Source organism: Tauraco erythrolophus, chromosome Z (genome assembly GCF_009769465.1).
Source record: "Tauraco erythrolophus isolate bTauEry1 chromosome Z, bTauEry1.pri, whole genome shotgun sequence".
NCBI classification, from domain to species: domain Eukaryota; kingdom Metazoa; phylum Chordata; class Aves; order Musophagiformes; family Musophagidae; genus Tauraco; species Tauraco erythrolophus.
Window position 1 is genome coordinate 11892408 of NC_141496.1, and position 22894 is coordinate 11915301.

A 22894-nucleotide genomic window follows, 5' to 3' on the forward strand; every position below is an offset into this window, starting at 1 on the left:
TTAATTAATACAGGCTAGCGTTGTACCCTTTGCTAAAGCTGCTGATTCTGCCACATAAACTAGAACAGAAATTTCTCAGAAATTAAGTCGGTTCCCCTCCTTGTCAATTCACTGTGCCTCCCACCTGAACAACGGTCTGGATCTGTGTTTGCAGAAAACATTCCCTGTACAAAGTCTGACGTGCAGCTACACTGTTCTGACTGAGGAATGAAGAAGCCGAGAGTTCACTGAACATCAGGTTTTTCCCTGTACAACGTGGCCTGACATGGGAGTTTGGTCCACGGAGGACAGCGAGTTAACCGTAGAGATCGTCGTCGTTGTCTTCACTGTACACGTTGCCCCCACTGCCGCCTCCTGTGCCTTGGCTTGGACCGGCGCCGCCCTGGTTACCTGACGGGAACCTGCGTGCAGCAGTACACAAGGAGAGAGAAGAGATGCTGTTGAAAAGCCTCCTCACAGCTCAGCCCCATTCCCTCCCTCCACACCAACACCCTGCTCGCTCAAAGTAGGACAGGCAGGAGAAACAGGATGAAGCCTCATGGTCACGCAAAAGGCTCACACATCTGCTGGATGTCACTTGTGTCAAACGCCAAAGGGTCGATGGACTTCAGGAGCGCTGACAAAGGAGCTACAGCCAACCTGCAGCACAGCCTACACCCACCACGTTGTGTACCAGCTGCCGTACACACAGGGGATAATGGGAAACTGTGGTGGAAGAGGGGTTTGTTACCCAGAATCCAGCAGAAAGCTGCCCTGGTGCTCTGCTCTGGGGCCAGCTGAACCAGGCTGCCCTCCCCCATGGTTACCTGAAGCTGCCAAAGCCACGGCTCTGCTGTAGAGTCTGTGCAAACATCTCGTATTTCCTGATGTCGTTGTCACTGACAGAGCGGCGAGCAAAGCGCATGGCCTCCTCAAAGTGATCCCTGCGTATCTCAGGAACCGGGTCGTCCTCCTCCACTTCCTGCAGCAGGACAGAGGGCCCAGGTTAGCTGCACACCCGAGCTCTGCAGCCCGACAAGTGCCCCCAGCCTCCCTCCAGGCCAGGATGCTCCAGCTCCAGGCCATGTGTGAGAGCCTGCCTCTCTCCACCTCAGGATTACAGAGAGGAACACATGGCACCTCACCCACGGGAGCGGGGAAAGCCGAGTGCCCCACTCACCATGGCGGAAGGGTTGGTCTGCCTCTCACGTTCTCGCCTGATCTCGCTCTCAATGGACTCGCGGATGGCCAGTTTGCAGGCACGCTGGCAAATTTCTGTCAAGTCAGCCCCCGAAAAGCCATTGGTCATCTTAGCTAGGAAATCCAGGTCGACATCCTAGTGGGAAAAAAAAAAAAAAAAAAAAAGAAAAAAAAAAAAAGGCAAGAGAGGCCTCTTGTTAAAACCTTACATCCTCAGGTGACAGACAGGTGTCTTCAAATCACATGGTAACAAGGTGCTGCCTTAACCGTGGCCAGTTTTGGAAAGATTAGCTGTTAAGGTTCTTGTTTTTGGGAAAAGTTAACCACACACGAAGGCAGGCCATGCTCCCCATGCACCCAGCAAGAAGCCGTGAAGCAGCTGTAAATGCCTTTGCACCTGTGGATGTAGGATGATTTCTCAGGTCTCAGCACTAGGAGTCAAATGAAACACTGCCAGACTAGAAATGGACATGGGACATGGGCACACCAAGACAACCTGACATTCTCTTCCTTTCCCTCAACTGAGGGCGTCGTACTGCAACCTCCTTTGAAGCTTTCCTCCCTAACAGTACCTAAAAAGCTAAGCTTGGCATCAAAAAAGCTTGAGCTCTCACTTGACATCTGCTTTTCTCTGATTAACTACAGTTGCATTACTGTCTGCTCCTCCGGCAAGGGACATAGCTCTTGCCTATGATGGAGTTCACCAATAATTAACTGCCATGGTTCTTCCTCAATTTCCATCTCCCACCCCCATGTTCTACGTTTACTTCTCTTTCAGAGCACAACAATCTTTTCCATCGTGCCATAACAGGCTTTCCTGTTGCCACACTGTGGGAAGAACTCCACTATGCGACACAGACCTGTGCTTACACACTGACACCAGCCTTGTTGGTACCTAGCCTCAGAGCCCTCTTCATTTCCATCCTTCAGGGACTGAAGGTTTCCCAGCTCCATACACAGGGAGCAGTCACCAGCCCTCTGCACTGTCCTCAGTGTGTGAGGAGCACGTGTGGCACACAGCAAACCCAAGTCAGACACAGGCAGGGTGCAGATCCTACCTTGGCAACTGGTGATTTCCTCAGGTTTGCCTTAAGAATAGCAACCCGGGACTTCTCGTCAGGCAGGGGGATGTAGATGAGCTGATCCAGGCGGCCGGGGCGCAAGATGGCTGGGTCAATGATGTCTGGCCTGTTGGTGGCACCGATGATGAAGACGTTCTTCTTGGTGGACATTCCGTCCATCTCTGTCAGGATCTGGTTGATGACGCGGTCTGCAGCACCACCGCCATCACCGATGTTCCCACCTCGAGCCTTTGCGATGGAGTCCAGCTCATCAAAGAAGAGCACACAAGGGGCTGCTTGGCGAGCCTACAAAAAGCAAATGGGAACAATCAGTCCATGTTAATACCACCTGGTGAGGAGCACACTGAGCTCACCCTACCACTAAAGCAGCTCAGAGGAGGACCAGAGAACAGCTGCTGCAAGGAGTGTATGGAGGACCTGCTCCAAAACAGTCTTCTGCCACACAAACCCTCAACTAAATTCTCCTGAACAAGCAGCTGAATTTCCCCAAAGCTGGGAGCTTTGTTAACCAGGCAGAAGGGTGGTAACTCCAATGCTGAGAGGGAAAGCTGAGCCAGTTTGCCTGGATTAGAACTCTCCCTGCATGACCTGGGGACGTCAATTGGTTATTTAGGCACTCAAGTATCAGGAGGTAAGATATATCACATGGAAGAGAGAAAATTCAATTGCTGTCTTCAGCTACCTAATGGGTAGTTACAGGGAAATGGAAGCCAGATCTCTCTTCAAAGGGTGCAGTGAAAGGATGAAAGACCACAGGCACAAATGGCTGCAAAGAAAATTCCAGGTAGAAATAAGGAAAAAAATTCTTCACAATGAGAGAGCTCAAACACTAGCATGCCGGCCCAGAGAGGTCACGGATTCTCCACTCATGGCGTATGTTCAGAATACAAAGCGCTGAGCTACCTGATCGAATTTCCAAGTTATCTCCCTGCTCTGGCCAAGCAGCTGGACTAGATGGCCTCTGAGGTTTCCTCCCAACCTACATTTTTCTCTCTTACTCTCCTTCCAATTTTGTTCTATCAGCACTTTCCCTGACCACGACAGTGAGGATTTCCAGGATAATCAATGTGATATTTTCTGGAACAGGAGGCGACACCATCTACAGGGCAACTGAGCAGCAGGAGCGAGCTCCTTTCTAAGCCACGTATATCGCAGGACAAGAACCCACAGGGTATTTTGAAAATCTGTGTGACTTCTTGCCCTGCAGTATACATAGCTAATGAGATGTCGAAGTAAGTTTTCAGGGAGATGGAGGACATCCATGCTATCCTAACGCCAGCCTCACTGCTCAGGCACTGGGACATTTATCATCCTGTCACAGCAGATGCAAACCGCAGCCAGAGAAAACAGTTTAAACAGCTATTTCGCTGAAGAGGATTAATTGGCTGACATCAGGAAAGGAGACCCTGCTCTCGGTGCAAGTGGAGATATCACAAAAGACAAGAACCAGGCCAGTAAGACAGATGCAGTGGAGACAAAGTTCTAAGGGCACCTCAGCACAAACGTAGCACAGGGACTAGAAGAAACACCTACCTTGTCAAAGATCTCGCGCACATTGGCTTCAGACTCGCCAAACCACATGGTGAGCAATTCCGGCCCCTTGATGGAAATGAAGTTTGCCTGGCATTCGTTGGCAATGGCTTTGGCCAGCAGTGTCTTACCACAACCAGGTGGTCCGTAGAATAGAACTCCTTTTGATGGGGTCATACCAAATTTGAGGAACTTGTCTGGGTGCTCCACAGGATACTGAAGGAGAACAGCACAAACAAACAAAAGATCTCATGATCAGCTGGAGCAGGTCTGACCTTAGAATCACAGAATGGTTTGGGTGGGAAGGGACCTTCAAAGGACATCTTTCTCTAGATCAGTTTTGTTTCTCCTCCTACCAGAAATGCTACCCGAGATTTCTGGTGGGTTAAACACAAGGTCCTGCCTGCTTGGTGCCACTGCAGTTTCTTACTGGGCACTGGTTTGACAAGCACCACGGCAAGACTGGAAAGCTGCCTTTACCTGTTTACCTCTAAGAACTAAGTAGCAGTTCAGGTAGTTTTCCAGCACACTCAACCCAAACTTCACTCTGCCCTGCAGAAGCAAGAGGGAACAGCTCATTATCCAACCTACGCGCTGTGCTCTCCAGAGACAGGCGAGGGGCCCGATGTGAGCGTTTATCCTCAGCAATGAGGTCAGAAATGGATGATGATTTTAACATCAGAAAATCAGACTGAAAATGAGATTCTTTTATTCACAGACAGGATGTTTCTACAGCGCCAAAAAGCAGGGATGTATCAAACCTAAACCATCCCAAATGCAGGCACCACAAGTTTCCACAGACGATTCAAGACTTTTTGTCCCAGCCTCTCCCTTCATAGGCAGCTTCACCATTACTGTCCCTGTGCTAACGCTGACGGAAAGCCCTTCAGAGGCTCTCTTTACGAGAGTCTTCATCAACTTTCTGGCATATAAAGCCACCACATAAGAGGATGCTCAGCAGTGGTACCACTGCTTGGCTCCACTTAGGAGCTGCAGAACCACTGCTGTTTCTGCACGTAGCACAACGCCCACCCAAGATGACATTGTAGACTCAGCTAAGGAAAGCCAGATGCTGCTTCCCATCACCTTCCTCTCCAAGTTCAGTAAGACAGAACAGCACGGTATTTTTAGTCCATTACAAGCAAACACCATAAAAACCTCTGCAATTACCCTGTTCACAGCCTAAAGGGGAATCTGAACAAGTTCTGGATTTTACTACTATAATTATTTTTCAAGCTGACTAGGCAAAAATTTTTTGGAAACTCTTACCTGTACAAGCTCCTGGAGTTCTCTCTTTACATCTTCTAGACCACCAATATCTTCCCAGGTAACTTGTGGCACCTCCACCACAGTCTCCCGAAGAGCAGAAGGGTTGCTCTGGCTCAGAGCCCACTATCATCAGAAGAAACAGCATTGTATGAATTCTAACACATTCTGCTCATGTGCTTCAAATAAGCAATCAGACAGAACACCCAAAAGGAAGAAAGGCACTCCTGCATTACCCTGAAGTCATCCATGGTCACAGCCAGCGAGTTCATCACTTCAGCATCAATGGTTTCATCTTCCAGGTCTATGAGATCCATCTTCTTTCTGATAGCCTGAAGAGCAGCTTCTGAGCAAAGAGCAGCCAAGTCAGCACCAACATGGCCATGGGTCTCGTTTGCCACCTGAAAGCAGAGCACTGACTATGACTCACGGGGATACAAGTGAGCGCTCTGCAAGGGCAATGCATACTCTGGTCACTCACTGGGAAGCGCAACAAAGCTCTGGAGAACAGGAGCATCAGTGCTTTGCTGCAGATTCAAGACAAGCACTACCACATATTTAACAGGCAAAGAGATCGCTGTTCCACCTCCTACTTGCGTTGAAAGCTGCAACTGGAATTCAACGGTGTGCAAAAAGACAACTCTTAGGACCGCAGCTCTTCATTCGGGACAGAGATTACAGGAACCATCCAGTTTACACGTGGTGTTCAGCATCACCACAATGCTCACTCAGCTCTGTATGAGCTGTTTCAGGCTTACTTCACTTTTAAAGAGAATGCCACAGCAAACAAACCCAGGAGGACAGTGGCAAGGCACTTCCAGGCTGGACTGATACGCATCTGTTTCACTTAGCCATGCCATTCTTAATTAGTGAGTGAGGATTTTTGGCCACTGGTAAACAAGTTAGAAGGAAGCCCAGAAATCGCACACTCACCCAGTTTCAGGCTGCCCTAAATGAGCAACTAACTACGTCTATGCCATCAAGCCTTAATAACTCTTCCATCACAAAATAGAGCATCAGGAAAGTCTGTCTGCAGAGACAAACTTTTCTAATAGCACGCTACTCACCTGTTCCAGATCCACATCATCAGCCAGTTTCATATTTTTCGTGTGGATCTGCAGGATCTCCAGGCGCCCCGTGGCATCTGGGATACCGATATCTACCTCTCTGTCAAAGCGACCTGAGGAGTACAAGACACATGTTAAGCTGCTCATTAGTTCAGTGCAGGAGAGAAGCTGCAGTTGCTGCCTTGCTCCAACTGAACCACACGATGACAAGCCACAAACACCTACAATTTCAGAAAATGACAGAGCTTTGGGCTTCTCTGCAGCATTTGTCAGCACAGTAGCAAAGTCAGGTCAGAAGAGGAAGACAGGCTTTAGCCATTTAGGGAAAACGAGACTACTGATTTAACTAGAGCTCAAGAGACACAGAGGACTGGCGGTTTATTAACTTTTTCTGAACCTCATTTATAGGAGAATACACTTCCCCAAACCAATACACCAGGAGACATTTTCGCTTATTTCTACCTTTGTGTCCTCACCACAAAAGTCTGCAAATACTGAGAGATTTAATTTCTCGGAACCTTCACAGCAGTACCCAAGTGGTGAAAAACATGAACTGCACAGTATCTGGAGAGGCAGGAAAATATGGATGTATTACTGCAGTATTAACTAAGGTACGTACACCTATCATTTGCCTCTAACCATAGCTCTGCATTCTAACGCCTCGCTACGCATTTGAGAGGCTGTTTTCCCCTACACACTTGACTGGTTTGCTATTACAGACTTTACCAATTATTCATACACCAGACATTCATTCACAACGCAAAGTTTCAAAAACCTGTATCTCAGAAACTGCCAGACCTTCAGTAAAAGAAAGAGAAATCAGAACCTTCTGCAAACCAAGGCATGAACATCCCCTCAAGCATTTACTCCTTCTATGTGTCCTGAGATAGCTTCACCAAATAGAGGTTAGCACACTTTTCCACTTCAAAGTATTTTTTTATTTCTCCAAGTTCTAACCTAACACAGCACAGAAAACGATACCAAAGGCTGGAAGCCCACAAATTAATTTCAAACAAGCAGCTGGAGACAAGTCAATAGTTTATGTGACACACAGCAGACGTTTAATACTAATTTCTGCTCAAATCCTTCCAAGGCCCCTGAAGCATACATAGCCTGTAAAATAGTATGCGACACAAAAGAAAGAAGACTGCCATCATGGTTACCGAATCGCCTGAGTGCTGGGTCAATGCTGTTAGGTCTGTTGGTAGCTGCCATAACAATCACGTGTGCTCTCTGTTTCAGTCCATCCATAAGAGTCAACAGCTGAGACACTATGCGACGTTCCACCTCTCCGTGTGTCTATGGAGAAATAAAGCAGTGGTGAGATCCACAGCCCTACGACCCAGCACGGGAGCGAGTATTGCACCAGAGCAGACAGATATGGCAGCCACAAGCTGTGAAAGGAACCTCGAGAAGAACATCTCATTCTTCTCACATCCGACTGAAATCAGGCAGTAAGTTAATACTGCTTTACCCTGTAGTCAGATGCACAGATTCATACCAGCTGCTACCCAAAAGGACATACTTCTCAACCTTCTACAGGCTTTCTTTACCTTCTCTCTCTTAGGAGCAATGGCATCCAGTTCATCAATGAATATGATGGCAGGAGCATTCTTCTCTGCTTCCTCAAAGGCTTTCCTCAGGTTGCTCTCAGACTCACCAGCCAGCTTGCTCATGATCTCAGGACCTGAAAAACAGCTGCACTGTGGCACCCAGCAGAAAAGCAGCTAGCCCCAAGACACACAGCTCAATTTTTTTAGTACAACGTTCACATGGGAGAATCTATATCTCAAGTCAAAGCAAACACTATCAACCGAGTTCACTAAATTTGCAGCTGAACAGGCAAGAACAGCGTGCAGAACTACTTTCGACCATAATCCCTAACATTCTGTGATTATTCCAGTGTTTTCAGTTTACTCTAACAGAGCACAGCACTAGTCAATGAGCTACCTTTAGCTGCCTCTTTCCTTACCCTATTTCACACTTGGGGAGCTTCTCTGTAATATGCCACCGCACACTGTTAATGCCAGTCCTAGCTTTCAAGAGAAGCAAACAGATTATATGGTGAAGAATTATCACAGTGGGAAAGGAAAAAGCTTTTAAGATACTGAAGCTGCCTTTAGCTTACATTACACGGGTACACATTTACCTCTAAGATCCTATAAATGAGTTAAACCAAACCAAAAGAGGTACTAAGGGTGTTTCATTACAAATAACTCACCAGTTTACACCAGCTCTGTCTACAAAACTGCCTGCAGCTCCAGGCTTGGGAGCAGCAGACAGAGAACGCATCACTAACTCTGACAATGTTATTTTTATTATGCAATAGAAGTACAAGTGTCTAAAGGACCGGCTGGCTCGTTAGTATGCAGTGACAGCTTCCACACACTTTAGGAAGTATATGACAAGGGCGACATATGGTTAAAACCAGCCCATTTACATCTGATGTCTTGAGATACAAAGCAAGTCACTTCCCTGCTGCTGACCACTGCTATGCTATGCTATACACTCCTTCGCTATCGCTTTCACGGGTCTACGTGACTGAAATCAGAAAAGAAAAGCAGCACTCCTTAAGCGCTTAAAAACATTCACTTGTTCCAGTACTGACTGTAACAGCAGTGAGGGAAACTCAGGATTTTGTCCTTACTAGACATAAACGAGTTACCATCTCAACTGCTACAGGTGAGAGTTATCAATACGAGGTTCTGTCACTTGTAGCTAAGTCCCAAAGTACTCATCACAGCCTTCAGGAAAGTCCCTCCCAATTAATGCTACGTGAAACAAAACAGGTCTTGTGCTTTACTTGAGGTGTAAGAGAAATTCACAGCAGATCAGCTGTTTTTCTGAACAGAACATGGTGGCAGCAATAGAAACGAGTGTCCTGCACCCGCATACTTAGAATACTCTCAGCACTTCACTCCCAGCTCTGCTCTCACCAACACAAACGATCACTCAGCCAGCCAGACTCCAAACCTGTGCGTCACAAAGCTGTCTTCCAGCCACCCTGCTATGTGGTGGGAAGGGCCACTACAGATGCTCCACACAAACGGCCTTAAGTATTCCCAGAGGCATGCTTGAAAGAGGTAAGGACGGATGCCAGGGAGGCAAGAAGGCTCTACAAGCCCAGTTAACACCATTCATTACCGTAAGACGGATGAATGAGCACACAGCAGGTCCAGGGTCAAAACAGCCACAACACTTACCGTTGATCAGGAAGAAGAAAGCCCCTGTTTCATTGGCCACTGCTCGTGCAATCAGTGTTTTACCAGTGCCAGGAGGACCATACAGCAGAATCCCACGCGGAGGCTGGAGACAAAGGCAAGGGACTTCGGTGGTGAGCCAGTACATGAATGCCTAAGTAGCTTCACAGTGAAACTGTAGGCATTTGATAAAGCCAATCCAAAATTGTGATGCCAACTCATGCAACAGCTGTCATCCCAGCACTGCTATCAACACCCTTACTACTTTGCATGAAACAAAAACCTTGCCAGTAACTGACAGCACCAATTCAAAGCACCACTCTGCTTTACAAGTTGCCAGTACTTTAATCTGTGTCCAGAATATGGAAGAAAATACTTTCCTAGCACAAGCATTAAAAAAAACCAAAACAAACAAAAATTACTTATTCCACGCCCACCAATGCCTCATAAACCTCTGACAGCAAGAGTCATCTGCAAGGGCATGCTCACTCATCCACCTGGTGCACAAGGGGACTTACCTTCACTCCTATGGCCTTGAAGAGTGCAGGGTGTCGGAGGGGAAGTTCCACCATCTCCTTGATTTGAGCCAGCTGCTTCCGGCAGCCACCAATGTCATCATAGCCCACTTCATTCAGTGACTCTTCTTCATCCTATCCGGAAGGAAATGTATCAAACACCTGAGTAAAAACAATAGTTCAACAACCCCTCCCAGCCTATAGAAGCCAGGAATCCGGGTTTTTGCTCCTAGTCGTTTCTTTGCTGTCTTGAGATTCTCACTTTCAAGTCTTCCTGGGGTCTTCTATAATTGTTTCTTAGCTCTGTCTTCCCAGACATACAAAGGGAACTGCCTGCACATACCTAGACCTCACGGAAGTCCACCCTCTTGAATGAGTGTCTCCCACCAGGTTCCCTATGGACTCTAGCACAAAACAAGCCCCATGACCCTCTGATGCGGCAAACAAAGACAGCGACAGACAATGAAGCCGAGTATAAAATACACTCATTCCTTAAACTGTAAGTGCTATCTCTAACTACGTGACACACTCTAGCTATCATACAATTCTCAGACGTAGTGTTGTCTCTTGGGATTGACAGAAATTAACAGAGAATGTTAAGATCTAGACACACGGATAAGATCAACAGTAACCAACTCTTCCAGCATAGCTCTACAGCATCCGTTCATCTGGCTGTCCAAATCTCTACTGGCCTCACTTATCCATAACGTTAGGCCACACTAAAATAACAACGCAGCCTGGAACCTCAGAGGGGCTCAGTCTGAGCCCCACAAACAGGAACTACGACCTCAAGCAGGTCCCTCAGGGTCTGGTCCTATCACATACTGAAGGTCTCCAGGTGTGGAGATTCCCGCCCTCTCTGGGCCCTGCTCCAGGGTTGGGGTAAACTTTTTTCTTAGTATCTACGGTGAATTTCCCTTGATCCAGCTTATGCCACTGCCTGTAGCCCTGTTGTTGAGCACAGCTCTCAGAAGAGCCTGGTCACCCACCCCTTCTCATCAGGCAGTTGCTAGTAAGCCTGCCCCTTTGCCTTCTCTTCTCCAGGCTGCGTGAACCAGCCCCTCCTCATTCATTCCGACCTCCAGCTCATCATTTTGGTGGCCTTGGCTGAACTTGCTGCCCTGTCTCTGCTGTGTTCTGAAGCACCCAAACCGGACTCATCCACTGCCCAAACACAGTCTCACAAGTGTCACATGACGGTGAATTTTTCGGAAGGCAGCTAACCACAAATCATCACTTGCTCTGATTTGCAGGCACTTACTTTATGAAGTACACAACCACTTTAGCTCATTTCTCTGAGATCTCCTACTATGCAATAGTAAGGTGGCCAAGACCTGACAGACAAGCCACTCAGGCTGCCTCAGGCTTTGGATGCTCAAGGCTAGATACCTTAAGGGACTGGGGAAAATATTATTTTTTTTAAGTCAACCATTTAAATCTTTGATTTAAACCAACCATGAGATTTCAAATTTTTCACTGAAAGAGCACTAATTGCTTTCTTTTCAGGTGACATGAAATTTAGCAACTTTGTAAGCTCTCCCTGCTATAAATCAAGGGAAATTTGGAATTAAAAGATGCATCTAAATCCAGCATGAGATATCTGGAAGCAGATGCAAAACCAGCTGCTGCCAAAGAGTGGCATCTCATCAGCAAACCTACGCACTGGTGCTGTCTCGGCATATTAGGAAGGACACTGGAAGTACATTTCCCTGGCTACCTTCAGTAGCAGCTCATCTCCTGAAACCAGAGTTTCTAACCACTACATTCAACAAACAAAACGTCAGAACAGGAACTGCGAACACTGCTGCTCTCAAGGACTGTCACAGAAACAGATTTTGGACAGAGGGGATTCAGTGGAGCTGCATGGCAGGATTCTGCTCACCTCTCGCTTGATGGGCTCTCCTTCACAATGGATCACTGTGTCTGGAGCCACTATGCAGTATGGACTTGGATCTGTCTCCACCACTTTGAACTCCACCGCACGCATCCCTCCACGCACCAAGAAGATGTCACCTGTAAAACCATACATTTCAGTAGACTGCTGCAACTGGCATCTGCAAAACGTTGACCCGTGTACCACCAGCAGCCGAGGCGGCCAAGAAAGTGGGTTACACAGGCACTTTAACACTGCTCGGCATTTTAAACTCCAGAGCTGAGCGCACTGACGCACCCGAGCACTGCTCAGACCCACGGCCGTTAAAGTTCTCAAATTTCATCCAGTAACAAACAGCAAACAAAAACCAGCAAACAATAGAAAAGAATACTGTGCCTAAATACAAAACACAAAGGCAAGGAATCACATTTCTTTTCCATTCAGTTTCAATTTAACGTTTCTAAAACAGGCAAAAAGACCTAATTTAACAAAAATTCATTTTGTCGTTGTTAGAACTAGTTGTTACTAGTTGCAACCGGCTGCGCTCAGAAGCAGAATAACATATAACACACTGCACTATGGCTCCTGGCTGAACTGGGCTACAGAAGCTGGACATCTTCAACTCGTGTTTATACTGTATTAGGACCTGTTTGTTCCAGCAGAAGTGCTACTAGCACAACTCTAAAAGCATGTTTGGTTTCCTAAGCACTCTCCTAGTTATTAATTAAATCACTTTGAAGAAGTGAATCTAGGGAGGGTGCCAGCTGGTATACCCAACCAACTGATTAATATGCAGACAACTCCCCAACTCCATCAAGTGGCAGCAACTTAGTTTAATGAGATTTTTTTTCTGCATTTTACCTGAGCCTTTCCCAATGCTCTCCCATCTCATGTAGCAAAAAAGCCACAGGAGAACTATCAAGCTGTTCTGCCAGCCAGCAGCAGATATCACCCTTTCTTCTGAAGATTAGGAAAAAATTAAATCGGCATCATCAAAATCTCACTCTATAGATGGAGGTCTGTGCAAGCTTCTAGAAATTCTCTTTATTCTGCCTTCAGTAACAGGCATCATTACCTTTCCTGATGGGTCTGTATGCTTCCAGGAAGTACGGCTTGAGATAGACCTCAAACAGATTCCCCGTGATCCCTTCTACTGTGTCATCAATCGGCAGCACATGGATACGTTTGCCGTATTTCACATCTGGGCAAGGTTGGATGCTGCAACAGAAGAAAACGTCAGTGAGCCACATCATGGTGGACTTACACCCGAGTCTAGAAGAGGCAGTGATGCCCCTTCCCAGGCCAGCCCACATGCCAGAAAGGACACTCCGAAGCCCTGGTGAGACTTCCCACCTGCATAAGAACATTTCAGTGCTGACAAGGCAAAAAATCACGCCCATCAAGAGCTGGTCTTCACAACACACACCTCCCTTCACTCTTCTCAGCCCTGTCCAGGATCACTGGGGAGTTTCACGCTTTCTTCCTAGACCCTGCTCTTCTGTAGCCCGCCTCGCCATCCCCAAGGCGTGTTCACAAGTCACCAATGCAGCCTGAAGACCTGCGAGAGTCATGAGCTAACCTTGGTTTCAACAACGAACTACTGCTGCACCAACTGCAAAGGAGAGGGAGCTGGGGGAAGCTCCTTGTTCCTTCCTCTCTCTACCTCACTACAGAGACCAGAGCTTCTGTTGCTGACAACCCTGATCCTGAAGAAAGGCTCTCACAGGACCAACCAGAGGTAACCAGCTCACGGCCAGGTGTCTGTCAGTCCTGCTTTGCGTAAAGTCGGAAGGCCCCTTCCTCCTTTTTAAATAAACACCATGGTTTTTGTTTCGCAGTGAAGGACAACAGCCTACTGTAGTCACAGCTCAGAGCACCAAGCTACAGCAGAAAGCTCCAACCAGCTTTGCCAGCGAAGAAAAGCCCACGTGGAACTGCAGCTGAATGTGCAACTTTCCATACGTGGCTTTGCTCAAGACTTCTAACAGATTCTTTCACCACATGCTTTACGGAGAGGATACATCGGAAAGGGTAAAGGAAAAGACAGACTGCCTCAGAAGGAAAACAGCTGACAGACCACAAGCAGGAAGCAATTAGCACCTGAATCTGGATTTTGGCAGAAACCAGGCCACAGAAAATAACACAATAAGTAGTTAAAGGTCAGCAAGAAAAACTCCAAGGGCAAGAAGCGTGAAAACTCTCTGACCCTCACAACAAAGCTAGGACAATCGATAACGTGCTTGGAAGGCTGAGGACCACTATGGACACAGTCCCAGCAGAGCAGGGGAGAGCACAGGCTGAACTGTCACACTGGAAACTACTCCAACAGTAACCTCACATCAGGTTAAGGTAAGTATTCACTTTTATTTTAAATCCACAGCCTGGCTCAAGACACTGTTCTGTTCCAACCACCGTGGTGTTTAAAAGTTACATTTTCTAGTGGTAGAGGGATGGGTGAAACAGCCTCATTCTTCTCCTCTGCAAAGTTTGCGTTTAAAGATTTTGCCAGATACCACTCCAGGAAGTCTAGTGTCAGAAACTTGGATCCATTTTTCCCAGAACCTGGGTGCGGTTTAACGTGGTCAGCTACCAAACACCATGCAATCACTCACTCTCCCTCCTTCACCCCTGGGAGATGAGGAAGAGAATTAAATGGGAAAAGGGAAGGAGACTCGTGGGTTAACATAAGAACAATTTAATAATTGAAATAAAATTAAAAGTAATAATGATAAAAATAATAATTAAAATTACAGTAATATACACAAATGAGTGATGCACCACCCGCTGACCAATGCCCAGCTTGGCCCAGGCTAGTGATCCCAAAGAAGAGGGATCCTGAAACTGCAATCCCAGAAGAGAGAGACAGTCCCAAAGAGAGACCTCAAGAGAAGACAGCTTCCCAGCCAACCCTCATCTATACACTGAGCACTACATTGCATGATAGGGAACATTTTGATGGCCAATCTGGGCCCCAATCCTAAGCCTAAAATCAAATCGTAAGCTAGGAGTTGTGGGTCTGTTGCTCCAGCTATGCTCACTCCCAGCTTGTTGTGCACCTGCACATTGGTAAACATGGGAAGCTGAAAAATCGTGGATTTCCTTATCACACACTAAAGGTATCAGCATATTATCAACATTCTTGTCATGCCAAATCCCACACTAAATCCAAAGCACAGCACTATTCTAGCCACTAAGAAGAAAAACGAACTCTGTCCTAGTCAAAACCAGGACACCCCGCAATACATTTTAAGCATTCCTAGTTTTAAAATTATTTTTATAACAAAAACTGAAATACAAACATCCTTCGGGGATTTTTAATCTTGCTACTTGACTGCTTCCTGGTTTTGTCACTCATTTCTAGCGAGTTCTGACTTCCGTTTGCCATAGGGCAGCTCAGATACTCCGAGATCAATTACAGTGCTGCTTAATGCCTTCCACAGTTAACACTGTGCACAGTAAAAATTCAGACAAGAAAAATCTGCGAGTTCACCTGAGAATGTAAATTGGAGAATATAACTGTGACAACAGTGGGATAAATGAACCACTCAATTTAATGACAGGACCTTGGCTCGTGGAGGTCCTGAAGTGACTTCAAGAATCTTTAGCATAACTTTTTTAGTATTAATCTGAATACACATGCAGCCAGAAACGCACACAAAAATAAGCTGAGATCCCTGATCTTGAAAACATCTCTGTGATGTAAGAGTACTTCCTGCAGACCCTGCCTCTGCGACTGACTCAATCCATTCAGAGGCAGCACACGAATTACTTAGGCAACCTGGGGATACAGGACGGCTAGCAAACGAGTCCTGACCTGATCACATCGCCCAGGCGCACCCTCAGGTTGTTGCGAACAACCCTGTTCATGCGAATCTTCTCGTCTGAGCAGGTGTCATCTGACAGAACAATGCAGACAGCTTCTCTCCTCTTCTTTCCTTTGAGCAGGACAGTGTCTCCTCTGAACAGCTGCAATTCATCCATTTTTGCCTGTCAACAGTAACAGCATTAAAACAAGCTTTTGACAAAATGAGAATTCAAGCATTTGAAGGAGAGTTACATCTTGGAAGCGATATACTAAATCCACAACGACAGTCAAGAGCTAATCCTGACGCCAGACTAAGGGCACAAGCTCAACTGAATCCTACAAATTGAGAATCAAAACACATTTCATCACAGAAGGGTGCTAGGAAACAAAACTACCCTCCCTCCCAACCACTACAGCTTCCGACACAAATACTCAGATGCACGTTGCAAAGGTACATATCAAGTTACGACACACCAACAGCTTGCAAACCACCAGATTAAACGCTTCGCTTTTACAAATGACGCACCTGGGACAGTGACACAACACTGTTGTCTTCATTGATGGCTTCATCCACAATTAACCGATTGGGCCTGTTCTTCTGCTTCAGAATAGCAGTCGACAAGTCTTCCGCTTTAGAACTAGTGAAGGAGACAGAAGTTATGAGTCTGAGTGATACTGCTCTCCCCCTTTCCGGCCACCCCCTCTTTTCCTCTCCATTTTCTACAAGTTTCTGTGTCATCTTGTCTTTTAGAAACTATACTTGTTTGTAAGAGAAAGAAGAACATTTCCCCCAGGCACCAGCTGCAGGAGTTCAAAGCACAATGTTTTCTTCAATAAACACAACTACTTTACTCGCCTCAAATGGAAACAGCTATGAAGCTATCTGTGAAAAGAAGTGGTCTGTGAGATGTTGCTGACTGTAAGATGTTTTCCCTAAAAGAATTAGTCAGACTCATCTGAAATCACATGTAACCGCTGCCACCGAAGCAAAAGTTCAAGTCTATTTGGTGTCAAATCCCAGATAAATAGGGGAATTAAAGGACAATGCTGCAGCTCCCCCGACAGGAAGAGCTGTAAGAGTTTTGCCTGTCGAGGCCTATTAGTTAAACCCAGCAAGCCAGTAGAAATATTCAAGTGCTCATTAAAAATTAGGTTTTCTTTTTAGGCTACAAGCACCTTTTTAGGACATAGGCACCTTCCACAATACCTTCACAGGAGTTACTGCAGCTCCAGCCCACTACGCCACAAGAAACATGACAGATAATTCATTCACCTTGGCAAAATGGAGAAAATCAAACAGTAAAGAAAGAGAAGAAAGGCAGATTAAGCCATGTCCTTCAAAAACTAATACAGCAAATAATTCACTGAATGAAAAAAATATGAATTTGAACCAATTTATTTCAAAGGAGCTCTTGAAAATTGCACACTAGCCAGCTGCAACAGGGGCAGACTGTTGTAACCTCCCTTGGTGGGCACCTGACTACTTTCTCCAAGTAGTCCAGATGTGCCAGTGTCTAAGGTCTGACCAGAAGCCTTTGTGCAGTTGGGTTTGATTCTGACAAAGAAAATCATAGAATGGTTTGGGCTGGAAGGAACCTCAAAGATCATCTAGTTCCAACCCCCCTGCCATGGGCAGGGAAACCCTCCACTACACCAGGTTGCCCAAAGCCTCATCCAACCTGGCCTTGAACACTTCCAGGGATGGGGCATCTACAACTTCTCTGGGCAAGCAGTGCCAGTGCCTCACCACCCTCAGAGTGAAAAATTTCTTCCTTATATCTAATCTAAATCTCCCTCCTTCAGTTTAAAGCCATTTCCCCTTGTCCTATCACTACACGCCCTTGTAAAAAGCTCCCCTCCAGCTTTCCTGTAGGCCCCCTTTAGGTACTGGAAGGCTGCAATAAGGTCACTGCGGAGCCTTCTCTTCTCCAGGCTGAACAGCCCCAACTCTCTCAGCCTGTCTTCATAGCAGAGGTGCTCCAGCCCTCGGATCATCTTCATGGCCCTCCTCTGGACTCGCTCCAGCAGTCCCATGTCCTTCTTGTGACAGATAAATACAGTCTTCCTTTGTCCTAAGCAAGCAGCAAGCACCAGCAAAGAGTAGGAAGCTCTGTGGACAACAGTGTTAATCATACACTGTGGCTCCATTTTGCTCTTTCAGGGACAAACTAACCAGAAGAAATCAAACCCTGAGTGGAAGTGGCAGAGCAAGCAGCCACACAGCACAAATGCAGACCGCAGCCTCGGTGCATCGCTTGGCACACTCACCGCATTTTTAAGAGTCCATCAGAGAGGAGTGACACACCTACAGCGTGATGTTACCCCAGGGCCCCCGACCCTCAGGCACAGAGGTTTTTCCAAGGCAGCCTGTGCGGTGTTGGCTCCTTTCTCGGACACTTAAAAGGGGGAAAAATACCAAGCAAGCCTATGAGGGCAGCCAGCTTGCTGCCCAGAGGTTTTCAAGCTTTGCATAAGCCCTGCTAGCAAAAGGAAACACGCTGGAAACAAGAGACAACATCATTCTAAGTGAACAAAAGGATTGTGAAACATGTCTTTTCCTGGACTGCCAGCACAGGGAAAGTTGTGTTTTAACTTTCTTCATTTAAGAGTGCAAGAGGTAAGACATCGACATCCAGCTCTTTCAACGACCATGTGAGACATTACAGACCTACTCTCTGAACCCAAAAGACATAAGAAAGGCTGCTGGATGCATCCTGGAAGCAGCTCATGAATTTCATTTTCAACCTAACACGTAGTCTTGGCAGAGTTCTAAAAAGTCTGAGATTTCCAGAAGAACTGTGAGCACAGTAAGAAAAATGAACCAATACACTGTCAGGTCAGACAAGATCTTCTGGTTAAAAGGAGTGGATAAAACCAACAACCCACGTGTAAGGATGCTGCCTCAGCATTAGCTGCTGGACACCGGACATTAATTTGGTAGGTAGATTTTAAAACTTGAGCTAAGGGACACTAGAAAGAAACAATACTCCCATTTAACCTGTTCAAAGTGTGAATGTAACTCATACCCCTCTGCGCATGAGAAGTGGATCCAAAGGCCTTTTGACAAGAAACCGCTGCCAGACTTGGGCTACATAAACCGTCCCTGAAACTGAGTGGCTCTCCCTCGGGATACAGAGGCTGCTGTGCAGCCTGAAAAACAGCCTGGGAGACAAAATAAAAACAAACGGAAGAGGAAACGGGCAGCGAGTGGAAGCTTTTGGACCAAAACTGTCCACAAATCAAGAGCTGCATAAATCTGGAAAGTTCAGACACCTCCCACGACACAGCAGTGCTGAAGAGCAGAGCAAGAGGTCCGCTTGGTTCTGTTGAACGCAAGAAAAAAAAATTAGTACTGGAAACAGAAACAACAGTTTCCTCAGTAAGAAGCAAGGGCTGGATCAATGTTGTCAGTACATTACTGCACTTAAAGCAATCGGAAAGCCTGGAGGCATTAAAAATGGAATAAAGGTCACCAGGAAATAGCGCGCAGGCACCTAAACATCCGGGGTCAGCTTCAGTTATCCGACCTGACAGTTCCGCACACAAAGAAACAAAAGTGTTACAAAATTATGTGTCAGCTACAGAGAGGGCGATGTTATTTCTCCTGCAGACAAGGGTAAGAACTTGGAAAGACAAGCGTTGCCCATCCTCCAGGAGCAATTTAGAATATTATCATCACCATTCGCCCTCCCTGCATCTCTCCTGGGAGTTGCTTGTGCTGTAAGTGAGATGACGGAGCAAAATATGTCCGTGCACCTCAACCATGCTCAGACAATCCTCAACATCTACGCATCAGGGAAGGATAGCCTGAACTGAAAACCGCAAGCAGGAAAGCCTGAAAGCATGGACTGGGGCTCTCTCCTGCCAACTTTCTTATAAGTTGGTAAAAACTTCAGCGAAGGGTAGGACAGAAAGCTAACCCAGTGAGTTTCCCCATCAGAGAGAGCCTCGTGCAAGTCCTCTAGATTGTGTCTGCTGCTCATCCCTTTTATCAGCTCCCTCACACACTCTCCCTCTCACTCCCTTCCTTCACAGACTCAAAAGAGAGATAAACTGAACACAAAACATAGCTGTAGAGCTGTTTTGGAATTAAAACAGAATTCAAACCCTGCACCAAGCCTGACCAGGGAGAGAGAGGCCAGAAGTAACAACATAATCCCCAGCACAGCTAATGGCCAAACTTGCATATAAGGCACAAGACGTCAATAAAATGGAAGCAAATACCTAATAGCACTAAAGACCAATGAGAATGTGTTCCCTCTTCCATCCTCAGCCTCCTTTTCTCTCTCAGTAAAGCAGTTCAACAGCCCCATTTGACACAGGAAAGGAGCGAGGGATACTTGTTACATCACTTCATCATTTTTCTCTGTTTCAGAGCTCCCCATGTTCGGCACGTGATAACACCCAGAGGCTATGCACTATGGTGGATGGTATGAAGAGCAGGAGTAGAGACTAATTACCCATCAGTGATTCTCCTGAAAACGACTACCAACCTCCCAAGCTCCACTTAAACCAAGGAAATACATTGTTCCTGCAAATCTGTGCTAAAAATATAGCAAAAAGTCACGGACTCGGAACGACTCCGGCTGCAGTAATGAAAGTGAAAACAATCATGCCTTCTGTATGCTAGTGTGCCTTTTTACCAATATCCTCACGAACTCATTTCCAAAATAAAACCTGTCAGCACTTTCTTTACCACCCTGAACATTCAGATTACAGACCAAACTGATTTCCCCAGGTAGGTATTAAAAAAAAAAAAAAAAAAAAAAGAAATCCATTGAAGCAAATGAGCGAGGGGTCTGGTGACTGCAGCCACTTACTGGAAGAGTTCATGACAACCGAGCAGTGAGTTCACACCCATGCTCCAGAGGCAAGGGCTTTAAACTGAAAGAGGGGAGATTTAGATTAGATATAAGGAAGAAATTTTTCACTCTGAGGGTGGTGAGGCACTGGCACTGCTTGCCCAGAGAAGTTGTGGCTGCCCCATCCCTGGAGGTGTTCAAGGCCAGGTTGGATGAGGCTTTGGGCAACCTGGTGTAGTGGAGGGTTTCCCTGCCCATGGCAGGGGGGTTGGAACTAAATGATCTTTGAGGTCCTTTCCAGCCCTAACCATTCTATGATTCTCAAGGTGCCAATTTCTCAAACACTGTTTCAGACAGGTAGGCACATAAAAACAAGAATCTCCTCAGAAATTGCACTCTCTTACCTCTTGCAATGCTACTTGCTGCGCTAAGGCTCAATTCAGCAAGATGGCTGCCAGCAGCACTGACCCGAAAACAGCAGCTAAAAAGTAAATATTTTCTAGCTGCAGAGTAATTTTTGCTGATTCCTGTGAGGTGGGAAGAACTTTGCTAAACTAGAAATATCTTTTTAAAGACACTGTTCGTGTCACTCAGCTGCAAAATACGCCTTTGAGCCCATCGCTTCCATCACAAGCTCTACCCCGGACACTGAACTCTTGGCACACCTTGCTGGAACTGACTCAGTGGGACCGAGGAGGTCTAAATTTCAGGAGTAGCAAAAGAAAAGGAGAACATAAACAACGGACACTAAAGGGACCAAAAGTGCCTCTGGTAAGGCCAAAAAGTCACTTCAAGTATTTCTGGATTTGGAAAGTTTATCTTTAGATTCTACTTTTACTCCTCTCAAGGAGTAACGAAGTGGCTTGCACACGTGGGTTGTGAGCCAAGACACCACTATTACTCATTTTTAAGGAGCACGAAAGACGATCCTCAGCCTGGAACCGAAAACAGAGTGAGACAAGACACCGGAGACGAAAATATCGCCGATTGCCTCAGCTGCCAGAGAGGCCAGCCCCGTACAACATGTCTGCCTCTGCTAATGCCAAGTCACTCGCCAGCCCCAGCCCGAGAGCCGCTGCAGGGAGGAGGCCGGGATATGCCTCTCCCCTCCTCGCTGCCCCGCCAGCCGCTCCAGGGCCTGGAAGACAAAGCGCTCTGCGGCTGAGGCCTAGCCCAGGAGCGACGGCGCAGGCCGCCAGCCGGGCACGGCACGCAGGCGGCCCCGAGCCGCGGGCACGGCCAGGGCCGAGCGGGAGGCCTGGCCCGGCCAGGCCTCGCACCCCCCACCCCCCCCCATGACTCGACACTTCCCGGGGAAGCCCGGCCCGGGGAAGGCGGGACGGGCAGCGGCGGCGAGCGGCCCATCCCCCCTCTCAGCACTGCCTCCGCCTCCTCAGGGCCTGTATGACACAGCGTGATGGCGGGACGGATCGAGCCCGCCACCGGGCCCGGCGTGGCCCGGGCCCCGCCGCGCCGCCGCGAGGTGAAGCGGGCGAGGCCGGGCTGGGCCCAGCACCGCCGCGGCGGGGCCTAGGCCTCGGCCTGCCGGCGGGCGGCCCGCACTTACTCGGATCCCGAGGCCATGGCGCTTGGGGGAAGGGGCGAGGGGAGGCGGGCGGCGGCGGCTCCTCAGGGCGGGCGGCGGCGGCGGGCGGTGGGTCCCCAGCGGGCCGGCGGCGGGTCGGGGCGCTTCGTGCGGACTGAACCTCAGAGCCGACTCATCGGAAGAGGGAGCTCCGCCCCGCGCTGCTTCGCCTGCCTAGCAACAGCGTGCGCTGACCAATCGGAAATTCCGCCCTGCCGGCGCCTCGGCCAATGGGAGCGGCGGAAGTGGGGAGGACGAGGAGGTAGAAAAAGAAGGGGCGCCCTCGCCTTTCTGCCCCGCCCCTCTCCTTTTCCTTTCCCAATCGTCACGAGCCAAGCGCAACACTCACCAGCCAATCACAGCACCTCTGCTGCCGTGGCTGTTCTACCTGGCAACACGGGCCGGGTAGCCAATGGCAAAAATCCAGGCGGAGAGAGTCCCGCCCCGACGGCCATCTGGGTTAGTCCCGCCTCGCGATTGGCTAACGTCCGAGGAAAGGGAAAGGCGCGGCGGGATTGCAGCCAATCAGAAGGGGCGGGAGGCGGGTGCTCGGGGAGTGGCGGGTGTGCCCTGAGCGCGCTCGGCGCCGCCGGCGGGCAGCGCGGCGGGGGGGGATCGCCGGGCGGCGGGCGGCGCTCCGGGGGGTTTGTTTCCCTCCGGGGAAGGGGTGTGTGCGGGGCCGGCCCTTCCCCTCCACCCAGAGCCACCCGCATCCCTTTTCCCCAATAAACGTTTTTGGCAGTTTTTCCTGCCCCCGGTTGGTGTTTTTGGAGGCGCCGGGCTGCAGCACCCACCACCCTCCGGGCCCCGGTTCCCGGTCCGTTTGGGCACTCGGATCCCCACGTCCCCGACCTGTGCGGTGTTTCCGTGCAGCCAGAGGCACCGCTGGAGCCGAGCGGCATTGCGCCCACAGCCCCGGCTGTGCTCCCTCCCTGCTCGCGCCGGGGAATCCTATGTGCCACGATACTTTCGTCCACAGGAACTGCAGGG

The 22894-nt window shown here is 48.2% G+C and overlaps 1 protein-coding gene across 1 annotated transcript; it reads right to left on the reverse strand.

Moving 5' to 3' along the window:
* On the reverse strand, window positions 1-21929 carry VCP (valosin containing protein). Its single transcript, XM_086628775.1, has 17 exons — window positions 21887-21929; window positions 16044-16155; window positions 15527-15699; window positions 12788-12930; window positions 11722-11852; window positions 9843-9974; window positions 9328-9430; window positions 7678-7811; window positions 7288-7423; window positions 6125-6237; window positions 5294-5458; window positions 5061-5183; window positions 3795-4007; window positions 2238-2546; window positions 1160-1315; window positions 807-961; window positions 1-401 (listed from the first exon to the last, which is right to left on the reverse strand). The coding sequence occupies exons 1-17, from the start codon at window positions 21901-21903 to the stop codon at window positions 296-298; spliced, it is 2421 nt and encodes an 806-aa protein (XP_086484901.1). The 5' UTR covers window positions 21904-21929; the 3' UTR covers window positions 1-295.
* Between the last annotated feature and the right edge of the window lie 965 nt (window positions 21930-22894).